We start from the raw sequence: 22,233 nt of genomic DNA on the forward strand, positions 1-22,233 counted from the left end.
TTAACCTTTGTTCTAGATGGATGCTGTCTGCATTTAACAATTGTGCATTCTTTATAATATACTGTATAACGCTAGACTTCAATCAGTATGTTTGGGACCAGGAGCATACCAGCATCATAAAGTAGATGATGACCGTAATGTGTCCGCTGCAGTGGTTGTGGTCTAGCTTGAGGCTTTAGAAATTTGTGGCAATGACCAAGAGGTTAAGTTCAGTGAAGAAAATGGCAGCTGACTTACCTGTTACTCTACAATCTCTTTAAAGAATAAAGCCTGATCCAGCTGGTAACACACTCTGACGCTGGGACATTGTAATATTTTTAGATTTAAATTCAGTCTTTGGATTACATGTATGTGCAGGGCTCATATCTAAACTGCATTAACTTGACTTCCATACTCTCTCTCCTTTTCTCTCTTCCCTCCTACAGTGAGAAGCATCTGCCTCTACAGAGGAAACATTTTCAAAAGCAATTCCTCCCACAAATTTGATTTTTTTTTTGATAATTTGGGAACAAAAATTACAGGGTTCCCTAAAATAATATGTTGAAAAGATAAAGATAGTTGATAGTTAAAGAAGCATGAGCAAAGTAAAAAAGGAACCTATTGATAAAAAATAATTTTCAGCATTGTTCTCTTAAAGTCACTGCTCGAAAAAGAAATAAAGCATAACAGCGAACAATATGAATATTGAGATAAGCAGTTGAATTCCCTTTTTTAGAGGTGACTTATTAAAATCATAGGTATAGGGGTGGGTCATGAGTCAGTTGCCATGCGTCTTGTCATGGTGACCAGGCCCCGTACCCCTTCCCCCCTCCTCTGGTTGGTCCAGCTTTTGTTGTGGTTTCACAATCATGGACCTCAGCTGACAGAGGCAGCACCCCCATGCCCCACCCTCTGTGCCTGCTCCAATCAGGCAAGCCGTGTCATCTGTACAAGAAAGAGTTTAGAGCAAGTCCCAGAAAGTATTTCGGAGAACACAAGATACCTCAATCTACAGGAGAACTCAATTCAGGTAAAAATGCCTTCATCTATTAACAAACCATGCATTAAGACTGAATTAGTATACAGTAATCCCTTGTTACTCGCAGTTAAGGCGTTCCAGGACCACCCGCAAAGAAACGAAATTCCGTGGTATAGTGACAAACTATTCTATTATTTACGGTAATTTAAACATTTATGAACCCTCCCCATACTGATATTAAACCACCTTCTATCTGTATTACCTTTTCCCACAGTCTTATATACTGTTCACAGTGCTTTTAAGTATTTCTTTAATAGACGGAGGTGCGCTGCGTTCCGTGAGTCTCGGAAAGCAACCGGATGCTGTCAGCCAATAGCGTGCGCGTATGATATCACATGACTACCTACTAAAAATCCACAATGTATTGAAGCCGGACATCTTGAAGCGCGAATACGCGAGGGATTACTGTAGTATGACAGAGTTAATTCCTATGTTGTTACAACATGTCCCCATGTTTTGTGTTTCAACATCAGATGATCAAGTCTGACACATTTAAGCACCTGCGGCATTTGGAAATCCTCCAGCTCTCCAAGAACCACATCCGGCAAATTGAAGTGGGAGCTTTCAATGGCCTTCCTAACCTCAACACACTGGAACTTTTTGACAACCGTCTCACGGTGGTACCATCACAAGCCTTTGAGTACCTCAGCAAGCTAAGGGAACTATGGCTTCGAAACAACCCTATCGAGACTCTACCGGCATTTGCCTTTCACCGTGTTCCCTCTTTACGTCGTCTTGATCTTGGGGAACTTAGAAAGCTGGATTTCATCTCAGAGGCTGCTTTTGAAGGTCTTGTCAACTTGCGCTTCTTGAATCTTGGCATGTGTGGCTTGAAGGATATCCCTAACCTCACCCCTCTTGTACGACTAGAGGAGCTGGAGCTGTCAGGAAACCAGCTGGGGATAGTCAGGCCTGGATCTTTTCAAGGACTAGTGTCACTTCGCAAGCTGTGGCTAATGCATTCCAGAGTGTCAGTTATTGAACGTAATGCTTTTGATGACCTCAAAAATTTGGAGGAGCTCAACCTCTCACACAACTCCCTGCATTCTCTGCCCCATGATCTCTTCACCCCTTTGCACCAGCTGGAGAGGGTACATCTCAACCACAACCCTTGGGTATGCAACTGCGATGTTCTTTGGCTCAGCTGGTGGCTGAAAGAAACAGTTCCCAGTAACACAACATGCTGTGCTCGCTGCCATGCACCTCCCGGCCTAAAAGGAAAGTACATTGGCGAACTTGACCAGAGCCACTTTACCTGCTATGCCCCAGTGATAGTTGAGCCCCCAACTGACCTCAATGTCACTGAAGGCATGGCTGCCGAGCTGAAATGTCGTACTGGAACATCAATGACCTCTGTGAACTGGTTCACTCCAAATGGCACTCTTATGACCCACGGATCATACAGAGTGAGAATCTCAGTGCTCCATGATGGAACACTGAATTTCACAAATGTGACCGTGCAGGACACTGGACAGTACACTTGTATGGTGACCAATTCTGCCGGAAACACCACTGCAACTGCTGTGCTCAATGTATCTGCTTCTGACCCCAGCAACAGCTACAGCTATTTCACCACTGTCACTGTGGAAACAGTGGAGACAGTGAGAGGAGATGAGGAGAACTCAGCAAGACAGTACATTAACGAGACCTTCATAGATATTCCTAATCCCACCGTTCAAAGAGGGGTGTTAGAGGGCCGGCCTGGCATCACTATATCACCGTCTGCTTCTTCTCTGTCCTCATTGTCTCCACGAGCCAACAGAGGTACTGAAAATGCAGTGACTGTCTCCATAATAGATGTGACTAACATTCCAGGCCTGGATGATGTAATGAAAACAACTAAAATCATCATTGGTTGCTTTGTGGCCATCACTTTTATGGCAGCTGTAATGTTGGTTGTGTTCTATAAGCTCCGGAAGCAGCACCAACTACACAAGCATCATGGTCCTGCAAGAGCCATTGAGATTGTCAATGTAGAAGATGAGATTGGAGCTGGCGCCGGGAGTGGCATCTCGGGTGGCTCAACTATGAATTCTGGCAATGTTGGGGAAGGAACCCTAAGAATACATCATCCAGAAATAGTCAACCTTCCCAATATTGGCCGCACAGACACTCTCAACCATTACTACAAGACCCATCATTTCAACAATAATGTTATGGGTCTTAGTATTGGCAGCGAAGGGATGGGACCAGGAGGGATCCACAATAGCAAGAACCAGCAAGGCCATGATATCCCAATCTCCTGTACCTCTGTCCCAATCTCTACATCTAATCTGCTCTCTTCATCAGGCAATGGTACCAACACCAACCCCAATTCTATGTCTCCACCACTGCCGATGTCCCTCCCCATGCCTACCATGGGTTTACATGGATCGATCAAGGGTTTCATGGGCCAAAACCAGAATCCCCAAATGGAGCCTCTTCTCTTCAAGGGGAACTCAAAGGAAAACGTCCAAGAGACTCAGATTTAAAGCAAAACGAGAGGGTAGAGAGAGAGTGAGTAAGAGTCGGAGACAGAGAGGGGATTGATGTTGGGTTCATGCGTGGAATGATTAGACACTAGAGTGCATTGACATTACACCAGGAGAGGATAGACTGACATGGCAATGCACAAACACATAGACTTAGCAGTGACAGTGTACTGAGCCAAGGATTACCACAATGGACACTTGTGTTTGTAGTAATGATCGTGGCCATGGGGATCAAGGAATGGACATTGCTACAATGTAAATCTGTGCCAAAGCAAATGTTTTTTGCAGTATCTACAAGCTGTGTTCTCATAGGGAAAACTAGCCTTTCAACCGGTCCCCAAATCAGTGTTGGCCAGCAGAGATGAAAGACATGAATAGCACCCACCACACCGACGACCTGAAATATCACAGAACAACACCCAAGAGACATTCTTCTTCAACACAAAACACAAGCCACACTCTCTCTCTCTCAAGTGACTCAATAGACTCCCTCAAGGTGACAATTATGTAGGCATAAATAGATGGACAAAAAGGTACAGTGCAGTACAAACTACTGTGAAAAATCCACAAATTATATAAATATATTTTCATTTAAATATGTATCATTGCAGACACAGATATTTTGGGGTGTATAAGCTGGTACAGTTTGTTTCTTTGTGAATAATCAGGGGTGGTGATAGTGACGGTTGGTTATGATACATGTTTTAAGTTTGGCTACTTCTCAGAAACATAAGGGCTCAATTGCAACACTCATTGTGAATCTTTGAATTGGCTTTGTGACATGAAGTCCAATTAGGTTGTAGAACAGTAAATGCAGATCTCTGTTTGACAGACTTTTTTGTTGCTTCAGTAAAAATCATAACAAACTTTTGTGTTCTGAGAGTGTATTATGTATTTTGTAAAAGCCAGCTTCTTGATATTTGAATTGACAATTCTGATACTTAAATGCCAGCATCAAAAGAGAGGTGATCAAATGCAAGGACCTGTATGGTTAAATTAAGTGTTGACCGTGTGTTATTTGACTCTGATCAGTAGCCAGATATTTGCTTTTAGACAGGAATTTGATATGACCTCCTTGCTCATGGTCATTGTAATCATGCCATAACTGCTGTCATAATGATGATAAAGACATCAAATTGCAACAGCGTTCAAGAAGGGATTACACATCCATATTAGATGATTGGAATGAATGGAAATGTACAGTATATTAATAATAATAATGTCTGGTTGTTTGCCAATTGTAAGATCCACATTTTTACAGTGTAACTTTCATATGTTAAATGACATTTACGCTTCTTGCGTTTCACCAATGTATTCCTTTATTTTTGTTAGTTTGATATAATGTGTACAGTTGTCTAGCCATGTATCATTACGTGTGAAATAAATCAATCATATAATTGGTTGTGGCTGGTCAATATGGCAACCACATAAGGAAAGAGTGAGACATTATGCAGGCCTCTCTGTTAAAGCTGGATTGAATGTATGGTTTGTGGCTCAGCCATTACTCATGCCTCTAATGACGGGCTGCTCTATTAACATGTTCAGATGGTCTTTTAGTCACTCTGTTGTAGACGTTCCTCAGGCACCACTGGTTTTGGGAAATGAGTGTTTATAACAGAACATGCTGCTTCTATTCTTCATCAAATAACTTTTGTCTCAAATTAGCCCTTCATAGCTTCATCCATGGTTATTCTTTCATGGTAGTTTAGAAATGGCTTGAAAAAATAAATATATTCAGAAAACTACTTTTTTCATAAAAGGCTGTAAAACAAAAAAAAATAAAAAAATAAAATGTTTGTTGCAATTGAGCAAGAACTGGACCTGCAACCAGTTATTTCTAGATAAATGTACCTGAGATAGAATCATCAACATATCATCAAGGTTCTTGACTATGTTCAATGCTAAGCTTGTAAGTCTTAAATTGATCTGGTTATCCTTATGTTGCCATATGCAAGATGATCAAGTAGCTCTAGCAGCCTTTTTCAAAAACTGTGTTAGTATTTCAGGTCATGAATGTCACTCAAAACCATAAAATGTAAATGTGTTGCAACCCACTGGGCAGAGTTCAACTTCAGCTCCGCAGAGACACAAATAGAATCTGAATGAAGGATAAAAAGACAACATATGGCCTCTCCCTTGATGTGCCACATTTGGTGGCTCTGCAGTCGGATTTCAAAGAGCATACTAGATGCCTCCTTGTGCCGTGTGTGAGGGTACATCCCTACATGTTAACCGTGGAACAAATTGTCTTACATTCACACTACTGTAGCGGTGTTTAATTGTGATGGTGACTCACCTAATCAGCACAGAAATGTTCCTTTCATTCTTCTGGAGATCTATAATATGCAACAAGCAGAGTTATCAGTATCATTAACATGCAGTGGAAATGCAAGGGCGCTTTGTTCATCTTAGTATAGTGGATGCCACTGTATAGAATTTCATACAATAAAAACAGGTTCACTCCACACTTGTGAAATAAATATTAACATATGACCCCTTTCAAAGAAGATCTCAAGCTTGACATTGGAAGGTGAATGTGCATTTATATGCATATTGGGCAGTTGTGCCTCACTGTATTCCATTGATTTATATTGATTCATTCAGGTATAGATTGAGTACTGGTATATGTATATAATCTGAGGCTTACCGTGATTGCTTCAGCCCAGAAGATTGTTGGTTTGTTAGAGGTAAAACTTATTGAAATGAATTTTCATATCTGAGATATGAAATTGCAAGACAAGAAAATGGGACTGACCTTTTGTTTGTTATAAGGTAAGCTTTTCTGTTTGACAAAATTAAATTAAGGTAACTTGGGTCTTTTTTGGAATTGTTTAAAAAGTGAGCGAAAGAGTAGTGTTATGCCTAAAAAATAGATCACTAAAATACAAAATGATTAAAAAAACAAATTCATTTTGTTTTCTTTTTCTCTCTTTTATTTTCAGGTGTTGTATCTCTGTGTGATATCAGTTTGGATATATATGTATTGTCATTTCATGTACTGTTTTCACACATTCATTCAGGTACACAGTCTGGCAGAAGGGTATTTCTTCAACATTAGCAAGATTACCATGTGCTGTACTTGCACTTCAATGACTGTCATTCAATGACTGAGAGGTATATTATTTCTTTTTGCTTTTTCTGTTTTCTGTTTTGCACCTGCTGTAAGGAATTATTCCGCTATTAGACACCACTCTCATTCTTTGTTGTGATTTCATCCTACAGAGCACCGCAACTAACTATATGAGAAATGAGTTAACAAGTTTAACAATATGATGTTTCAAATAAGTTATTGCGTGAAATTTTATAAAACAAAATGAAAAAAAAAATGTCTGAAAGAAGTGTGTTTAAATTTTTTTGTTTTTGTTTTGTGATTTTTTTTGGTTTACATACTTAAACAAGGAGACAGGAAACACATTTTCAAGTTAGTGTAGGTGCACACAGTGGGCTCCTTCAACATTACAGCAAATGTTTTCATGCAGAATATGCAGTAACTGATGAACAGGAATGAAAGAAGGCTCATAATTTTTTAGGAATAATTTTTTCATGAATTATTCAACACAAGATTTGACCAGTGATTAAGACAGGCTGCTGTAGATGTACAATTACAAATTCAACACAACATAGCTACATCCTGTAATCACCACAACATGGTGACTGCCTCAATAAAGCAAATGGTCCATCATGACAAATTAGTAAAGTTGCATATTAACCTACCTTATGTTTTTTTTTTATTAGCATATGCTTTTAATTTGTGACAATACGGAGAAAAATTCCTTTGGCAAATTTAAAGACTCCCATGAAAGTCAGGATTTAAAGCAACTCAGTGGAACTGGGTCATGTTTCTTACAACTCCAGATGAGGTAAACTACAGTAATTCATTTTTACTGGTTACAAATGCATAAGACACATAATTACTTTGTACTTTATTACTATTTCTTTAAATCATTGAAAGAACACATTGTGATTTCCTCTTTGGTATTATGTGCTTCATTTCATTTGCATGCTCCACATTTGATATTTTTACATTTACTTTCAACCCCAAGGTAAGGTGAAATTGTATAGACTTGCAAGTTTCCACTTGTCCAACTCACGTTATAAAAATAACAACCTCGAGGGATTCATGTATTAACTTAATGAAGCAACCATGAACGATTACATTGAATTTGAATGATATGTTTAGATGAATGTTTGGGTGGAGAGATATTTTTTTTAAAAAGTCTTCAGGGGCACTATGCAAAGCCATTTTCATGAATATACTTGTGCTTGTCTTTTCTCCAGCCTGTAGAGATCTGAGTCCCTAAAGAGTTATTGGACATAATATTAAAAGCCTTTATTCTGAAATAGCAATAGAAAAAGACAGCCACCGTACTTTGTCATTACCTCATAATGTTTTCTGAAACTCGAAGCAAAGAACAATATCAAACCCAGTGTTCCGGTGAAGTGCCCCGAGGTGACCAATTTTCAAGTAGATTATTAATATCTGTGTTTCGCAGCTTTTTGCTGTTTCTCAGCTTAAGTTAGCGAGCAAACATTCTGTATAATGAATCCTGACAGAGAACGGGAATTTTCCTTTTTCTTGCTATATTTGAAAAGGGTGCCGCTCATGGGGGAATAAGGGGCGGGGGGTGGGGGGCTTTGAGTGTATGCAGCAGAAAAGAATATATTAAAATGCACCAAAGATGAAAGAGAAATGTTTAAATGTACATACACTTAGAGTGTTCTGTGATGTGTTCATGAATATAATGGTACAGGGTAGACTCACTCTGAAATCAAAAACATCAAGATGTTTCTACCCTCACAGCATGAAGCAAAAAATATCCAACAGAAGAAAGAGTGTTTATCAAAACAATCTCCCAATTGTAAAAATGTGGATTTAAGACTTGGTTTTGCAGTGCTCCCTTCGAATGCTTATGGTGGCATCTTTGCGAACTATGCTTCATTCTCTCCTTTTTTTCTCTGCTGTCTTTTTCCTTCAAATTCAATGACCTCCCAGCTGTGTGTTTCTCGAGGGATTCCCTTGCTCCCCTGGCCCTCAGACAGACTGCAGAGTCTATGGGGAAGCTAACACAACATAAACTTTAATGTGAGGCAGAGATGTCTGGGAGCTGCAATGTCACCGATCAAGGAACTGTGAGAATGTGGCAGCCTATTGTTTCATCACAGACATTACATGTATTTAAAATGAGCTTGAGCATCTTTACAGTGGTGTAAAGCAAATTCTGTGGCCTATTTAGGCATTGCTCATATTAGAATAGACCACACCAGAGTGTGTAGGCTTGGCTCCAACTGAGAACCAAAAGAATTATGGAAAGCATGAGAAAAAGATCACGTTGACCCAGTTGGACTCATTTTGCATAAGATGGATAAAAGGAAATCCTTTTGATTTAAAGTCTGCTCTTTGTTTAAAGATTCAGTTTTTAACTGCTGTTACTTGGAACTGTGTTGGTGAATGTATGAACTCACTAGGGCTTTCTCTCACTGTACTGAGCATACTTTGCTTTTGTTTCAGTCTATATTTAGATTCCCTCTCTTCTTCCTGTTTCATTAAGAGTCATGCAGCAGATCCTTTGATTGGGGAGTATTGCTTTCTTCCACACCGAAAGATCTCTATGAATAATCCAGAGGGAGAATACACAAACGTACTTGGTGAACATGCATTTTGTGTCTTGGCATTCAGGAACGCTTGTAAACAGCTGACGGTTTTCGTAGATTCTGACGATAAAACACTCAAACTGAGCGACATGACATCATGTGGGAAAATGTGCTTCTTTTTCCACTAAATGCTGCTGAAATACTGGTGATATACTGTGCGTGTGTCTGTGTGTGTGTTTGTGTATGTGACAAGTATATTAATTAATGGAAACAGGAACTAGTAGATCAGTAACTAACCAGTAGAGTAAATGAAATGTATGTATTCATGTAACTGTGTATGTAACACTAAGACATTTTAAACTTTTAATAGAGTGAGAATGTGAAAGTGCGGTAAATTATGGTGGAATTAGCCTGATTAACTAATTCATAGACTTCAATTTGCTACAATCACTCAGCAGCACAAAAATATGTTGGATTCAATTAAAAATGAGAGATACTGTAAAAATAGAGCGCAGCGGGATACTTCATACTTCAAGTCTCTCCGTTACCAGAAATAACAAAAAAAGAAAGAACTTTTTCCAATGTCTCACCAACGCTCCCTGTTATACTGCAGGCCTATGCTGGGAGAGTAATCACTGTCCTATGAATATTTTCCTTCCAGCATACATTATGAGCAAACACTTCCTGTTGTAATTACTGGAGGAAGATACGAAGCAAATTGTTCCCCAGTGCATGCACTCCCACACACAAATACACTTTTCAGACACTGTGCTGATGTTGTTGTTAGATTATTACACTTACTGGAATATTGATTCACCATAACTGCAGATAGGAGTAATGTTTTACTTAGCTTGGTTAATGCGGCAGGTTTTACATTTTATGGCTCTGTGAATTATGAAGTGACTTTTACTTAGTCTGTTGATGCTTCAATTATAATCCCAAATTAAGCTCTGGCACTGATTGCTAAAGCAACCGTGCAGCATTTTAGGGAACGATTGATCAATAAGATCAACAAGCCTCATGTTTATATAGTCAATATGAATCTGCAACAGCAGCATTTAAAAAAAATGAAATAGTAAAGCCTGATCGGTTCAGGAGCAGCAAAATCCAATCACAGGCACTCACAATGTAAAAATTTTATCTCTTATTCTATACAATATAAAAGTGACTACTTATGGCTTTTTCTCCTATATGGAACCAAAATGGAATGGCTGTCTGTCACACACCTCCCTTATAAAATCACAACTTACTGCTTTTATATTTCAATTTTTGTACAGAATAAACAAATAAGAATGCACTAATTCTAATTAACTAACTTCCGACGTAGATTATTTCCCTCCACGTCCAGTTTTAATGCTAAGTTAAGTGAATCAACTGATGGCTGTAGTTTCATATTCTGTAAAGATGTGAGAGTGATGCTGATCTTTGGTTCTAGCTCCCAGCAAGTATATGACTATACTTGCTGGGAGCTAAATAACCACATTTAATTCTTTGATAATTCGAGAAAAAAAGTTATGTATCTTAAATTAAGTATATTTAATGAAGTGTAATAAAGTATAAGTACTCAGCTGAATTCCGAGGACCACCCTGAGTAATGATGAAAGGTAAAAAGATGGGTTTCCTTATCTTTTTATTACTTTTATTTATATTGTCATATGAAAGCAGAACAAAGTTTCTTACATCTCCTGCCTCCCTATTTGCTTATTCTCCTTCTGTTCTAAAGAAGGACATTTTTGTCCCATGGGGGATAACAATATCGACTGCGAGAGATGAGTTATTGATTGAAAGGAAAGGACAGCGAGACGGTTGACATGCAGCAGACTATACCGAACAGCTTGTAAGTTCATACGTGCATGTGGCATGTTGTATGAAGGGATGTGCAGTTCGGCCTGAGCTGATATGAATTTATGTAGGTTTTTTTTTGTATAAATGTCCACCAGATAGATATGAGTGTTGAGGAAATGGAGGATGTGGATGCTCGTTTCCTCTGCAGGCCACATGAGCTTTGCGGCTAACTACAAATCTTTACATGTTGAGAAATTGATGCAACACTACTTTGTTCTAAGGCCTCATCATATATATGCAGAGATAATGAGATTGTGTTGTGTCTTGAATGAATAGGATGATGACATCGATATGAAACGGCTTCTGTGGGTATTCCAGATAGATACATCTTCTTGTCTAGTGGATCATTTGACTTGCATGGGTTTGCACTGATTAAATCATTGGAAACTATGCTCACATAATCACCCTCCATGAACAAAGTGAGGATAGAAGTGTTTTTTTCTCTCCGTCTGTTCGTTACGTCTTTTTTCCAGAGCATAACTCAAAAATCATTGGCTATTTTTTCCACAATATTCCCCACACGGTAACAGAACACTGAAATGGTGCATTTTGCTATTCAGAAATGTTGTTTCCATTTTTTTTAGTTTCCATGGTTATGAGTTGGACTTATGCTCATTCCCATGTTTGTTTCATTGCAGTAGCAGACTTTCTCATACTATCAAATATTTTCAACAAAAATTTCTACACATAGTACCCAGGTGCCGAAACTTAGATAGCTCCTTTCTGCAATGAAATGCACCCATGAGAGGTGATCCTGAGTATATCCTGCTTGTTTTCCAATAATCCAATTCATCCACAGAACACAGCAGTTCAGCGTCAAATGGGTAACTATACAGAGATGCACCAGGTAGGAGTACAGTCTGTGCAAGTAAGTAACAGGAAGCAACTGGAATTTTGAAATGACTTAGTGAAGAAGCTCCAGTTTGTTGAGGATATCAGTGATCAAAGGCACACAGAGCAAAAAGAATTGCACTGGCAATTATGCAAATTTTAAAGTGACATGTGAGTCTGTGCCCAACATGATGTGACGAGAGGGGAATTCACCAACACACCGCTATCGTTAGCATTAGCACTGTTCAAAAGTGTTCTCATCTTAGGCCACTTCCACACCCCTTCCCTCCTTTGCTACCCCATCACTACCCTCGTCTCCATCCTCTCCTTCTCCTCCTCCTCTTCCTCCTCCCTTTCTCTCCCTGCCTGCGTCCCCTCTTTCCTGTTCTCGCTGCAGTGTTGCTATAGCAACGGAGAAATGTGGGAATACCTCCGTCCTTCAGAGCGCACAGGGGGTGAGGTAGGCAGAGGGGAAGAGCGAGAGGATGGGAGACAGACAGAGAATGAAGGGATAGACAGAGACAAGAGGAGGAAAGGAAGTGTGGAAAAGACTGTTGATTAAAAGATGGCGCGCCAGTGGCGGTGACTTGCTGCCTGAATGGACACCATCGCCTGTCATTTAGCCCCTCACTCCAAGCATTTGTGCCCCTCCTCCACCTTCACTCTCTAAAAGCCACCCTCCCATTGATATTCACTTTGCACGATGAAGCGCACCCTCCTGTTATCCATTGGGGGGCATGGGTGCCAGTATGGGTGTGTTTGACTGAGGTTGCACGGTGTCGCACAGACATGGCGTAGCTTCACTCTGGGCCCTATGCATGCCATTTGTTTGACAATCCATGTGTTTCTGGATGTCTCCATTTGTAGTGAGGCTGCAGTTTCCATGACAACGGTCAGACTAAAATAGCAGCTCGCTTCCCTCACCCTCTCTCTCTCTATCCTTCGCTCACAATACACTCATAACTGTTCATTCCTGATCTTGGCCCTCGTTCTATCAGGCTAAGATGTCCCACAATGCTCATCAACTCCATTCATCATATGGACTGAAACACACGAAAACCCCCCCCCCACCCCACTATCACCGTCCATGCTTTGCAAACACACACAAACTCACACACACACACACACACACACACACAGACACACACACACACACGCACGCACGCACGCACACACACATACACACACACACGCACACACACACAGATGCACACATGCATCACTTCTCCTCCCACCTCTTATCTCCCATTTTCAGTCTCTCGGTCGCCCTGCAACAGATTCTGTCAACGTGCATCAACCTCTGTGTTGCCATGACAACGGTCTTGAAAATCACTGCAATTATTTCAACAAAGACAAAAACACTACAGCCACTTGGTAGAGAGAGAGAGAGAGAGAGAGAGAGAGAGAGAGAGAGAGAGAGAGAGAGAGAGAGAGAGAGAGAGAGAGAGAGAGCGAGACAGAGGAAAATGGATGTTGTGTGTATGTGTTATGCTTGTGTGAGTGACAGAGAGAGAGGCAGAGTTGTGAGTCTGTTTACTGACCCTTCGATGAACCAGTGTGTATTGGCTTTAGCATATTCCACAGCATATAAGTGTGGGATGGTGCATATATTGGGTTGTATGCATTTGTATGTCCCATACGGTATGGCCACCTTCTTTTTCTCCACTCATACTCTTGAGTATGCATATGATTTTTTCTATAGATAAGAACAGGTGGACTCAATGACCCATTTGTACAGGTGAATGACTTTTCAAAGAAAACCTGCGCTGGCTACTCGACACAGCATGTGTGCATCTGTGGCAGATAGTGAGAGGATTGCTGTAGAGTCTGAGAGAAAGAAAAAATAGACAGAAGGCAGAGTAAATTGAAATGTTTTATTTCTTATATTCCTATTTCCATCTGAATACCAAATAGACTGTCTTAAAGTAGTTCGAACCAACACGTGCCAAACCCGAATGAATTGACACACAATTCAAAAGGAGATAGTTTTATAAATTTTCCTTGTTTACAGCAGTCACACCGTGGCCTGTTCTTAAAGCATGAGATGAAATCATTTCTAAATTATTGTTCAAAGCAAACACCCCATCAAAAAGACATTTCATACTGCACCATACTCTCATGCTGGAAAACTCTGATTTTCTTTATTTTTCATGTATTGTCTGGCAACCATCTCCCTCATTGCTGTGGACGAGTGTTTCTTTATTAAGGCATTGTTACTCTTCTTGAGAAAAAGTGAAAACCTCCAATGGCTGCTCCAGATGCAGTATAAACTAACAAAATTGATGAGTGAATATCATTTTATTTCAGATTAATGACAGAAAAGTCTTGATCATTTCATAACCCACTGTATAAATGCTGCACTGCGTTTGATAGATCACATCTTATCACTTATGAAACATGATGTCAACAGTGCATAGCTCTATCTTCACACTTACTAATCCCGTTGTATCCCATAAAGCTGCTTTGATAGTAACACATACTTACACGTGTGTCGAGTCAGGGAAAACACTCCAGGCCCTATCATTTTGAGGCCACAACCACACCAGATGACATAGCCAGTTATAATGAATGTTTGTGGCCCTGGGCCACAGTATATGTGTGTGTGTGTGTGTGTGTGTGTGTGAGTGTGTGTGTGTGTGTGTGTGTGTGTGTGTGTGTGTGTGTGTGTGTGTGTGTGTGTGTGTGTGTGTGTGTGTGTGTGTGTGTGTGTGTTTATGCCTTTAGGAGTAAAATTGAAGAAGGTAGGTGGTTGGAGGATCTTAACATAGCCCATCTCATTGTTGTATTGTTATTCCAATATGACTTATGACTGTGGTATTGAAGTAGAACTGTCCACACTGAGTGGCAAAACAGGTTCTTTAAATCAGAAGATGACTCAAATATGTTTGCCACGAAGGGGGGTCTTGTCACTGCACAATGGGGGATGGTCAGAGACAATGATTTGGAATCCAGTCGGTGATGAAGTAGACTTGGACCAGAAATCCCTCTGGGGAGGTAAGAGAGAGAGAGAGAGAGAGACAGAGAGAGAGAGAGAGAGAGAGAGAGAGAGAGAGAAGAGAGAGAGAGAGAGAGAGAGAGAGAGAGAGAGAGAGAGAGAGAGAGAGAGAGAGAGAGGAGAGGTCAGGAAGGAGGACTTTAAAAGTGCTCCCTCTTTTATTGGAACATGCAAATCAAACTGGTTATGACCGAAGATTTGGGATGCACAGCAGTCTGCCTCCATCTCCAACTCTTTTTAGTGAAACAGCAAAATGTGTGAACAAGTTTGCTGAGGTAGGTGCTCATTTTGATCATGTATTCTTATATCTGTTATAATGCACCAATGCATTTTCGAGTCACCTGAAGTAAAACCTTTTACATACGTATATGTATATGTATGTATGTATGTATGTATGTACGTGTGTGTGTATATATATATAGTATATATATACACTATGTATATACTGTATATATATATATATATATACAGTATATACTATATATAAATATATTGTATATGCGCTTGATTTGTACATTTATCCTCTAATGAACTTCTGTCTGTCTGTTTTGACATTTCTTCCACGTGTTTAACAGGGGAACTCTGTCAAGGAGATTGTCATCTAAGAGTCAAAAAGATGTGGAGGCTCCTGAAAAGTTTTGTCTGTTTATTCATTTTCTCCTCCGTCTGTGTGACTGAGTGTCGAGTGCTGAAATTTGTTGTTGCTGTAAGTTTACTCAATTGTAATCTCCCATGTACATAATTACTACTGATGCTATTTGAACAAAGTTATGCTAGTGTAATCACGTTCAAGATGTTTGTACAACCTCACTGACAAAATTTATTTGTTGAATGCTGGAGTTTTACCATCATCTGGAAGCCACTTTAGATCACGTAGGAACGAAAATACTGCACATAGTTTTTGATTGTTCAGCATTTTTATGCTCAGTGAGCATTATTATATTTACACGTTTGTGTCACAAAGGATTACGTTGAGCCTAAACTCCCCCAGACGTTACCTCTTTATTCATAAACCTCTTTGCATATCTTTCTTTTGCACCACAGTTCAACAATACAATAAAAGACCTTTTACAGACTTTAGTCAAAAATCCCAAATCTTTTTCCTAGGACACAACAACTGTATGATATCTCAATGTTTGTTTTGTGTCTTTATTCTTTTAGCACCTTAAATACTTAAACATACCGCTGTTGTGATTCTCACAAGTGGTTTTTAGTGGGTTGTGCAGTTCATTTTACAGCCCACAATAATTTGACAGCATGTTTGCTCCAGTAGAGATATTTTACTTTTTGTGCAGCAGTTAAATGTTTCAGTATTATGCGTGTTATCTGTGTTACTCAATTGACTGTAAATAAAATTTTAAGTAGATATCGATAATTCATTTCATCTTTGTGTAAATCGTTTTCGTTTGTGTTCAACCTAAGTGAGGATACTCAAAACAGTGACTTGGTTGTTTTTGCAGTTTGGAAGTGAATCACGTGTCCACAGTCTCACTTAATCAACCTGAAAGTGAGTCAAGTCAATAATATGAACAGAGCAGCTTCGGCATTTATGTCTTGATGGCGTCATTATAATGACTCCTCTGTCTCCAGTCCAAACAAGACTCAGTGGTCCATGATCACAGATTTCTATTTTTGACGTCTGTCTCTAGGTGGCACATTTTCTCTTAAGTACACAGTGTAACGGCTGGCACAGCAGTGGAGTTAGAAACCATGTGACATAATCTGTTGCAACTTTTAAGGTGTTCCGGCATGGTGATCGATCGCCAATTGAGTCGTATCCCAAAGATCCCCATGGGGAAGAGGTGTGGGCTCAGGGCTTTGGACAACTCACTGAGGTACCAGATGCCTTTGCTCTGTTTGTGTGTGTGCGTGCGTGTGTGTGTGTGCGTGCGTGCTTGCTTGCGTGTGTGTGTGCGTGTGTGTCTATATCTATGTTTTCCTGTACCAAGTAATCTTGTAGGAGTTGGTGAAAGGATAGGAGTACATTGCCTTAAGGTATAAAATACAATAACACTGGACAAAATAGAATAATCAGAGAGACAACATTTCATAAAACACAACAAAAATATAGAAAACTACAACATCCAAACAACATATATAATAGCACTACAAAATCTTTTCTTTTCTTTTATGCTACGGTTACACTTATTCTAGTCTGGAAAATGGAAATAAAACATCAAGATTGAAAAAGAAATTCACTTAATCTGTAATTTAAATTTCCCAGTTTGGGATAAATAAAGTACATCTATTTATCTAACTATAGTATCCGTCTCAGCACCTTTCATATCTCTAAATTATTGCACTGCGAGGAGTTGCCCAAATCTCATTATACTGTATATAGTGACAATAAAGGCTTTCTATTCTATTCTATTCTATTCTATTCTATTCTATTCTATTCTAATCTATTCTATTCTATTCTATTCTATTCTATTCTATTCTATTCTATTCTATTCTATTCTAAATATAGATTGGTGCAGCTATAAGAGCTGTAAGGATGACAGTATATTTAGCATAAAGCTAAAACCAGCTCACGATGAAGTCAGGTCTTTAGACTGGAAGAAGAACTCTTGATTAGATTCATTTCTGCTATTGCATTTTTCTATTCTCATGGAATTAGCCAGTTTACAGCGAGTAAACGTATTTTCTCTGGTTCCGTGCATCCCCTTAGGAGCAGGTGAAATGTGTTATTTTATGTAAATATGTCAATTTTTTTTACAACTTTTGTTATGTGCATCAAAAGGCCAGTTTAGACCAAAAAGATCAAACAGCACTGCCAATTTTCCTTTCAGCTGGGAATGAAACAACAGTTTGAACTGGGCAGGTTTCTAAGGAGGCGTTATGGAAACTTTCTGAGCGGGGACTACAACAGTAAAGAGGTTGGTGTGTATACAATCCAGTGTGTGAATATCTCGTTTTCCTCTCATCTGGGTTAACTAACACCTCCTGTGAGAGCTCTGGGTTCAGAGTCACCTGATGCTTGCGTCACACTCGTCCTTCCTCTAACATGTGGAATCGAGCCCATGTGTGGCCACTCATCATCTGTAATGGTTGTAATAGCATAAACTAAATTAATGAGCGTGACCCATGCTGGTGATAATGCTGTCATGGCCTTGTAGTATACAGTAACATGTGGGATAATCTCACCCCTGGGCTGCATGTACTGTACATTTGGCAACATGCATGTTGGTTCCGAGTGCCCCAGGCTGCATGCTCAGCACACTGTCATCATGGAGATGTGATTTCTTTTTCCTGCCTCTGTTTTCTTTGAACTCACATGTCGTTCTTTTTCTCCTTCCCTCTATCCAACCACTCCCCCCCCATGCCCCTTCGTTCTTTCCTCCGGTCCTCTTCCCTGTCTCTTAAATAACACGCAATTACCTTAAAAATAACAACTCTTCTCAGTACCTGTCATTGGTGATTTGTCGTCCAAGTCTCAGTCAACTGGCACCGTACCTTTCCCGGTGCTGCCATGTCTGTTTTAATTTGACAAAAGCATGGGGGGAAAAAGAAGCATTCTCGGCATCACAGGAACATCCAACCTTATCAGCGTGATTTACTGTGTGCAGAAACCTGACACTGGGTGACAGAGAGATACAGACGAGCGAAGGCTGATGTCAGAATAGATCACAGTAAGAGGGATCTTTTTTGCCCCCTCCCTCTCATTTGGATCTCTTCTGACTCTCCCCAATATTAAGGGAAGACCTTGGTTGACTTAGGATGAGCAAAGCTCACTCATGATACACTGCTTCTTTGCTGGGTGCATTTATTTAGCATTTTTATTAAAAGGAAATGGAAAAAGAAGAATGTGCATCTCAGCTTCAGAAATGCAAATGCAATTCTTCTGAGTTTCAAAGTGCATTCCATTTTCTATAAAAAGTAAATTAATTCCGATTGTCTCATTTGGAATAAATACAGTGGCATGAATGAAGACCCGGTGACGTATGTGTGCATTTTAATGTTACGTTCTCAACAGTTGTACGTACGAAGCACCGACTACGACCGCACTCTGATGAGTGCCCAGGCATGCCTTGCTGGGATGTTCCCTCCAATGAGACGTCCGGCTCCCATCATGCCCCAGTTACAGTGGCGGCCTATACCCGTGCACACTGTCCCCAGGGCCCAGGACAAGGTGGGCTGCTGATCCACATATACAGTGTACTTCCTTTCATGCAGCAGCCACGCACAGACAAACACAGACTCACATTTATTTTGAAGCCAGCAAACTGTTTAAAAAAGCGTGAAATGAACACATAATTGTTCTTGATTTTCTCAAGCTGCTGAAGTCTCCAGGCAAAGACTGTCCAAGGTTCAGAGCTCTAATGACAGAGACCTTTGAGAGTCAGCCCTATCAGAGGTTTCTCAGGGCTCACCAGGTAAGGAAATCCACAGAAGAGGACAGTCCTCTAAATCCACTGAACCGTAACTAATCCCCGGCATCTGTTCGATAAAATGAAGGCTCCATTCACCGCTGAGTTTGTGTTAAGCACAACTTTTCTATGAATCATGTCCCTGTTAACCACTAGAAACTTGTTTGTAATACTTTGCTCACATCATCTGCTTCTTTTCTCCACGCTCGTGGTCTCCGATTATAAATTAAAAAACATTGTGAAATGCACATTTTGGTGCAGAGTGAAGTATATATTTCACATTATCTGGTGCCAACGATATCAGCACCTCCGATGGACGTGTTAGTTATGCTGTAGACATCATGTCCTCTCAGTGATTTTCTCAGGCAAGGTGACTCAAGAGCCTAGAAAAGCTGCACAGTGCAATTTCTCTCACATTCTCAGAGACGCTAATTAACGGCTGGATTGAATTAGATTAAGACTTTACAATGAAAATGTTTTAATTAAACTGAGTCCCATGTGCTGCCTATTAAGACAGTGTTTCAGATGAGAATGGGGCCTCCAGCATTGAATTTTAACACCCTCTGCTGGATGCACAGTACCTGCAAGTTAGATGCAAGAACCAACATGGTGTCATTTCGAGCAGTTTCATCAAACAGAGAAACAATTCCTTGCTGCTGCTTCTGACGGGTTTACATTTAATGGACTCCAAAGGATAAAGGTTTTAAATATTTTGCAGAAAAACAAAAACGAGACTCCAAAATGGGACGGAGCCTATTTGATACTCTTATCATTTTCCTCCATTTTTAGTATTGTATATGTCATTGATCAAGTTTTGCTTGAGTAGGATTTTTATTACAGAACAATTATTTGTAATGACTCATTATGACTACAGTGTTTAAATACTTTTCTTCACATTACAGTACTTTGTGGAGGGACTTTCCAACTGGACTGGCTATCCTGTCTCCAAACTGGTTGGCAAAAAGATATGGAGGGTCTACGACACTCTTACTTGTCAGGTACACTTGGCAGAAACCACACAAACAAACAACCAAAAATCACAATGAATCCTGTGTGCTGCAGTATACAAATGCCACAATTTCTGATAAAAACACCGGCAGCTAAGTGCTGAGGAAAATAAGAGTGGATCTATTTTTTTCATCACATCTGCAGAGACATGTGGAGGGAAAGCAGTTTTATACATATAATATATCACATGAATTGACAACACATTTGAAATGATAATTAAAGTATTATGAAATGGGTGGATTTTGGGCAAGTTGAATACGTTCATTTATACTTGCAAAAATGAGCGCCAGTTATCTTTTGACTGGTGCTAAAAATATCTGGGATAATAGAAGAAAATAGACAATGAAATGTAGCCATTTAAACCACTACAGGTTTCGCTGAGTTCCATTTTCTGTTTAATATGATTGTTAACGTGATGCTGAGTAATTAATAATATTTTACTGTGCAGAGGATCCATAACTTGACTCTCCCACGCTGGGCCACCCAAAATGTTCTGGACACCCTGAAGAGAGTTGCATCATTTGAGGTCATGTACAGCATCCTAAGTTACAAGAGAAAAGAAAAGGCAAGGCTTTCTGGAGGTGAGGATTCTAAACAGAATGTTATTTAAAGCACCATCGAGAAGTGCGTCTTCTGTTTGTTTTTGCCTCTGACAGTGCAAAGTGTTAGGTCAGGTCTCCAAAAAACATATTAGCATATGGTAGCTAATGGGACAAAAATAATTGCAGTGCTAATATGGTGAATGAAGTCAAACGTATTGAGTTGGGTTCTGTGAAAATTGAATTTGCACACTGGACACTGATGTATTATTTTTCCAGGAGTCCTACTGAATGCAATCCTCAGGAATTTTTCCAGGGCTATGGAGCAGGGGAGTCCTCTCAAATTCATTATGTACTCAGCTGTAAGTTCAACATATGGGTGCATGTAATCTTTTGTGAAAACGGCTCCTCGCTTTCATGTACAATGTTGTGATGGTTGTCTCTCCTTGCAGCATGACTCCACACTCATCACCCTCCAAGCTGCTCTGGATGTGTACAACGGCCTCCTGCCTCCTTACGCTGCTTGTCAACTCTTTGAGTTCTACCAGGAGTATGATGGGTAATGGAGTCTCATCAAAGTCACGTCATGTACTCTGGTCATTACATATTTACATGCTTCAATGAGATCAGTTGGCCAAAGGAAACAAACATTTGAGTAATTACATTCAACCACTGAAGTCCATTCCTGTTTTCCTTGTCAGTTCAATGGGATCCTGGCTGCCATCCAGGACTGCAATGGCCAAATAGGCATATGATACAAAGCCATTTTCATAACACTTACCACAAATGTATGTCGTGTCATTCTGTAAATCCTTACAAATCCCCAGTTCCTATTCTCTGGAGATGTATTACCGCAATGACTCCTGGCGCGACCCCTACCCCAATCCTGTGCCAGGATGCAATGGGTTAAACCCGTGCCCTTTGGCCGTGTTCTCTGAGCTGGCACGGGACGTGTCGGCGGTCAACTGGGAGGCTGAGTGTGGATCCAGGTTGAAATGGTCAAGCACAGGTGAAGAAATAAATCTCTTATACTATTTCATTCTTGCACAGAGTTGCATAGACTATTTCAACACAAAATATTTCAAGCTTTACTTCTTTTTCTCTTTCAGGATGCCTTATTTGAATTTTCAGCACAGACTGTCTGTACTTAAAATATCACAGCTTTTGGAAATCCAAATGTCCTCAATTCACATCTACTTTGTCTCCCACAGGTGTCGTCACAGCTCTTGCCGTGGCTGTGGGTCTCCTGGCAGTGGCGCTGCTGTTCAGCATAGGAGTAGCAATCCACAGGAGGAGAGCGCACTACTCCAGGGAGGTGTAGTTCAGATATCTATCACATACTGGATGTGCCAAAAATCGCACAAATGTGCCTCTCATGTGTGTGTGTGTGTGTGTGTGTGTGTGTGTGTGTGTGTGTGTGTGTGTGTGTGTGTGTGTGTGTGTATATATATATATACACAGAGAGAGAGAGAGAGAGAGAGAGAGAGAGAGAGAGAGAGAGAGAGAGAGAGAGAGAGAGAGAGAGAGATACATACACAGACACACACACACACACACACACACACAC

The 22,233-nt window shown here is 40.1% G+C and overlaps 2 protein-coding genes across 2 annotated transcripts; both read left to right on the top strand.

The window, feature by feature from the left end:
• Positions 1 to 766: 766 nt before the first annotated feature.
• lrrc4bb (leucine rich repeat containing 4Bb) lies at positions 767 to 4,792 on the top strand. The gene is made up of 2 exons (XM_068305804.1): positions 767 to 1,009; positions 1,492 to 4,792. The coding sequence occupies exons 1-2, from the start codon at positions 767 to 769 to the stop codon at positions 3,487 to 3,489; spliced, it is 2,241 nt and encodes a 746-aa protein (XP_068161905.1). The 3' UTR covers positions 3,490 to 4,792.
• A 9,901-nt stretch (positions 4,793 to 14,693) lies between these two features.
• On the top strand, positions 14,694 to 22,042 carry LOC137588852 (testicular acid phosphatase homolog). Its single transcript, XM_068306157.1, has 12 exons — positions 14,694 to 14,751; positions 15,328 to 15,458; positions 16,492 to 16,587; positions 17,542 to 17,628; positions 18,726 to 18,881; positions 19,027 to 19,125; positions 20,022 to 20,117; positions 20,576 to 20,708; positions 20,946 to 21,028; positions 21,119 to 21,225; positions 21,494 to 21,675; positions 21,878 to 22,042. Exons 1-12 carry the CDS (start codon positions 14,694 to 14,696, stop codon positions 21,985 to 21,987), a joined length of 1,338 nt encoding a protein of 445 aa, XP_068162258.1. The 3' UTR covers positions 21,988 to 22,042.
• The last annotated feature ends 191 nt before the right edge of the window (positions 22,043 to 22,233 follow it).

Source organism: Antennarius striatus, chromosome 21 (assembly GCF_040054535.1).
Source record: "Antennarius striatus isolate MH-2024 chromosome 21, ASM4005453v1, whole genome shotgun sequence".
Lineage (NCBI taxonomy): Eukaryota > Metazoa > Chordata > Actinopteri > Lophiiformes > Antennariidae > Antennarius > Antennarius striatus.